Raw genomic sequence first — 5,018 nt, 5'->3', positions numbered from 1 at the left:
GGGAAAGAGAGAAAGTGAGAAAGCATCCCCTTTTGGGGGCTATCACACTACAATCCCCCTTCTCCATTTTTTTCTCCTGTCAGTATTTTGGGCACACACACGTACCTGCAGTGTTTCTCAAGTCACTGGGTCAGGGATTCAAACCTTGCTGTCAGCCATGCGGGATACATCTGCCTTACTCACTGCACCATCAGCTTCTCTGTGTTTTTTTCTTTTTTTGAAGAGGTTTTTGCTATAGGGTGCGTGTGCTCGCCAGACAGACAGACAGACAGAGAGAGAGACAGAAAGACAGAAAGCGAGAAATCACCCCCCAGGGGGGATGTGTTTTTGTATTTTTTTTAAAGGTTAATTTTTCCTAAGACATTTAATTGGAAATATTGAAAAATTGGAAGTTGGCATGTTAAAATTCATGTTTTTAGTTTAAATATTTTATTTATATCAATGGCTTTAATGGAAGAAAATTCATGAATAAAAATATTTCAAAATGTACTCCTTTTAATCAAGTGATGACTTTAAATAATATCTAATTAGCAGCAGTATGTCAACAATGACTGGTTTTATTTATTTCTTTGATGTTTTTGCCTTAGGGCACGTGTGCTCACTGGGAGGGAGAGAGAGAGAAACAATGAGAGGGAAAGTGAAAATTTATCCCCAGGGGGGATGGCCACACAGCAATCCCTTCTCCACCATTCTCCTCTCGGATTCTTCTCCTCCATTCTCCTCTCAGAATTTTGGGCACGAATACACACTCATGCACCGGCAGTTTAAGAGGCAAAAAGGATAGATAAGTTCTAACTTGCATTTAATCAGAATTCCAGAAGGAACACAGAGAATACTGAAAAACAGTTGAGGGGACAAGCAGTTAGCGTAATGGCTATGTCGCTGGACTCCCACGTAGTCGACCGTGGTTCGCGTCCTGGACCCGGTGGGCCGGTGGCTTAAAACTCACGCCGGGCGCGTGTGCGTGCATGCCCAAGATCCCGAGAGGAGACTGGAGGAGAAGGGATTGCGGCGTGGCCATCCCCCCTGAGGGGTGATTTCTTGCTTTCTGTCTCTCTGTCTCTCTCTGTCTGGCAAGCGCACACGCCCTATAGCAAAAACCTCTCCAAAAAAAAAAAAAAAAAACAGTTGAATAATTTTCCCAAACTGACAGCACTGTACAGATTTAAGAAAACGCCAAAAATATCAAACAAGAAAAAACAAAATAAAACAAAATAAATGCCTACTGTGCCAGTCAGTTTCCTGTTGTTTCTCTACAAGCTCATCATCGTCTAGTCTCTATGATTGGACTGAAGCTGTAACTCCATAAACTACATTTCCCAGGCTCCTCGACCAGCTGGCTTCCTGTTAGGCTCTCCCAATGGAAGCCACTAGAGGGAGATTAGGTGGTACAGAGAGAAGGCAGCTGCCCAGTGTTTTTTTGCATGAGAGTTTTACATATTAACTCCTAAGATTTCAGAGTTATTTGCTACTGTAGCATATTCTGATGAAATACCGTCAAAATTTTTTCAAAATGGACCCTAAAACTTCATACTACATACAAAAATAAAATTAAAAGACAAGTACTATATAGTTTTAGAAAAGAACAAAGGAAATGTCTTCAAGATCTTGGGGTATAGAAAGAGTTCTTACATAAGACAAAGAGGACAGTAAAAGCAAACAAACAAACAGACAAAATACCTTGACAAATTTGACAAAAGTAAGAACTTTTGCTTCTCAAAAGACCTAAGGGAAGTAAAAAGACAAACCACAAAATAGAAGATATTATATAGAGAACTTATATCCATAATATCCACAATATATTAAAAATTCCAGGCCAGGTGGTTCAGGAAGCTGGATCCCATACCTGGCCCATTGTGCAGTTCCAGTCCAGATCTGGAGTCTGGAGAAACATCAGGATGAGTGTACGTGCGTGCCCAAAATCCCGAAGAGGGTTAAAGAAAGGACTACGGCATGACCGTTCTCACCCTCATTTTCTGTCTCTCTCTGGCAAGTGCACACACCCTCTAGCAAAATAAAATAAGTAAATAAAATAAATAAATAAAATAAATCCAATATGGAAAAAAAGAAAGAAAAATTTCAGAAAAAGTAAACCTAATGATCAATAAACATTTGAAAAGGTGTGTGACAATCATTAATAATGTTAAAATAGGTAATACAACACACGTACTGTTTTAGGTAACAAAACACTGGGTTAAATAAAAACATTTATTTCTCATCGTGCTGCAGCAGGAAAGGCCAAGATCAAGGTGCTGGTGAGGGCCGTCTTCCTGGTTCACAGCCAGCCATCTTGCTGTGTCTCATGTGACAGAGCTAGAGAGCAATCTGGGTCTCATCTACAAGGACACTGATGCCACTTGAGGGCTCCACGTTCATGACACAATTTCCAAAGGCCCCCAACTCCTCATATCACCACATTGGGGGGGTGGGGTCTCAGCGTATGAACTCCAGAGGGACACAAATGCTTGGTCCATAGCATGTACCAAGCCAGCTAAAACGCAGAAGTATGACAATACCAGATACTGGAGGCGGCTGGAGGAACGAGAACTCTCATTTACTCCTGGTGCGACTATGTATAACCATGTTGGTATATGTTACATGGTAAAGTTGAAAATTCCCACTTCTAGATAAATATGCTACAAAAATGTGTTTATGTGCACCAGGAAGCAGCTATGAAGACGCTTATCATGGCATTTTTCATTATATATACAGACTAAGACAAACTCAAATGTCTAGCAACAGCATATTGGCCATATTATGGTATAGCTTGTGATACACATCAACAAAACGGAATGAACTTTTAAAAACTAAAACTACAGCTACACAACAATATGGATGAATCTTAAAACTGATGTTGAACAAAAGACCCAAACACTCAAAAATACATAGTCTAATTCTATTCACACAAAATTCAAAATCAGGTCAAGTTGCAGTGGCGTAGGCTGCTAATACACTGTGCTCCAGAGTCTAGGACCTATGGGGATTCATGGGTTTGATTCCTGGTCCAAACTAAAGGCCAAGCACAGTACTAGGGGAGGCCGAGGAGGAAGTCTGCGGGCTTGAGGATAGCCTGGGTGACACAGTGAGACCCAGCCTGTTAGGCCAGATCTGGCGGTGGGGGACTGTAGTCCCAGGTGGGAGGCCGAGGCAGAAAAATCATGATGGCAAAACTGTCTAAAAAAAATATTAAAACAAAAAATTCAAAATCAGGGAAAATGAAATAATTACTTATTTAGAAATCTAGCCACAGATGGAAAACCTTCAAAGACAAACATGGGAATGATGATCACAAACCACCAGACAATGGCTACCACCAAGCTGCAAGGGCAGGGAAGAAGACGAGATCCGGGGGCTCACCAGGGGCTCCTGAGGTACTGACTTGAAGGTGCTCGCTTCCGTAACCTGGGTGCTGGTGACAGTGCCCTGCTCACCTTCATGTTCTTTAGAGTGTACATCTCTGAACTGTGCACAATTCTGTGTTCCAAAATTTAAAAATAAAAATCTTCAGATTATTACAACATCCCCATCATGAACATATATCTCTATGTTTTCCAAAAGACAAGCAAAGACTATTTACTCCACTTTCCAGAAAAGGACACTGAGGCTTGGAAGAGACACAAGTGTTAAAACCCAAGGTCAGAGTTTTGTCACTAAAGTATTCATTATCTAGACTGCCTGCACAGAGGCTGTGCATGGGCAACAGAAAACTTAGTAAAGACAAGCAAAGACTATTTACTCCACTTTCCAGAAAAGGACACTGAGGCTTGGAAGAGACACAAGTGTTAAAACCCAAGGTCAGAGTTTTGTCACTAAAGTATTCATTATCTAGACTCTGCCCGCACAGAGGCTGTGCATGGGCAACAGAAAGCTTAGTAAAAACACCCCAGGCTTTAAAAAAATACTCCAAATAAGGCTTTTTAAGGCATCTGGCAGGGACATTTTATTTTTTGGTTAAAGCCACACTCGATAGAAATATCATCAAAACAAACATGTAAACAAGGTATCAGAACTTTGGTTCACTGAAATATCTCACACCTAAAAATTCTGAGGTACGAAGGCACCTGGCTAGGCACCAGACAGCCCGACTCTGCTCCAGCCACTAGGATCCCGCCTGTGGGGTGAAAGATGGCGCAGGCTGCCTGGAAGGCTCAATGAGGTCACATGGACCTGCCCCACTGCGATTGCCCTCCACTCCAGACAAGCATCCACTCGTCCAAAGACCCGCCTGATCGGAGCCGGAACATACAAAGGTGCCTGTCACGCTGAACTTGAAGATAACATGGGCTGTGGACCAGGAAGCAGAAGGCAGAACAGGACGTCAGTCAACTTCTGTTGATCCGCAAGGCCTTAAGAACTCCTGCCCTCGTTCATGAAACCACTTATTGGAGACTGCAAATAGAAAGAGGTGTGTTACAATCCGATTGATCAGTTCAGCCGTCGAAATGGACAACTCCCTGCACTGTGCCCTGGGAATCCGACATGGAAAGGCCTGGTCTCACGCCTCGATCTGCCCAGGAGCTACTCAGGAAGGCATGTGTGAACAGACTGGAGGGAGCTCCCGACAGGCTGCCCTGGCACATAACGCCTGAGTGGACAGCTACGTGGCTGGATGGTACCATCAATTAGCAGGAAGAAACCTCAGAAGGGAGACAACCTGGGTTTTGTACAAGTTTGGCAACCACTGTCTCCCAGCTCAGAGTCTAAGACTGACTATTAAAGCCCAGGCTGAGGCCATCAAAGCCAATACCATCCATTGTCCAAATTTCTACCAGTCACACAAGATATACGCGCAGGCTGCCAGGGGAACGGAGCCAGAGGGCATCTGACCATGGGAGACAGGACATTCTCAGAACAAATAAAATTTATTTTAATGCAATTCTGTCATCGTAGAGCTATTTAAATACAATGTAATATTAATGGTGGTTAATATAACCACCAACTATCACTATACAACCGAAAAAACTCAAGTTATTTACAAGGCTTATAATGATAAGCACAACCTCCTAAACCACTCTTTC

At 42.7% G+C, this 5,018-nt stretch overlaps 1 protein-coding gene across 5 annotated transcripts in view; it reads right to left on the bottom strand.

The window, feature by feature from the left end:
• Positions 1 to 3,899: 3,899 nt before the first annotated feature.
• P4HA2 (prolyl 4-hydroxylase subunit alpha 2) overlaps positions 3,900 to 5,018 on the bottom strand; it is a 43,127-nt gene continuing 42,008 nt past the window's right edge. For all 5 annotated transcript variants that reach the window (XM_006166883.3, XM_027767641.1, XM_027767642.1 and 2 more), the window contains one exon: positions 3,900 to 4,389. In XM_006166883.3, coding sequence (XP_006166945.2) covers positions 4,319 to 4,389 — 71 coding nt within the window. In that variant the 3' untranslated portion in view covers positions 3,900 to 4,318. The remainder of the gene's footprint in view (positions 4,390 to 5,018) is intronic.

This window comes from Tupaia chinensis, unplaced genomic scaffold, assembly GCF_000334495.1.
Source record: "Tupaia chinensis unplaced genomic scaffold, TupChi_1.0 Scaffold144346_1, whole genome shotgun sequence".
NCBI lineage: Eukaryota > Metazoa > Chordata > Mammalia > Scandentia > Tupaiidae > Tupaia > Tupaia belangeri.
The sequence above is the reverse complement of the archived record's forward strand: the minus strand, read 5'-3'. Positions and strand labels throughout refer to the sequence as shown.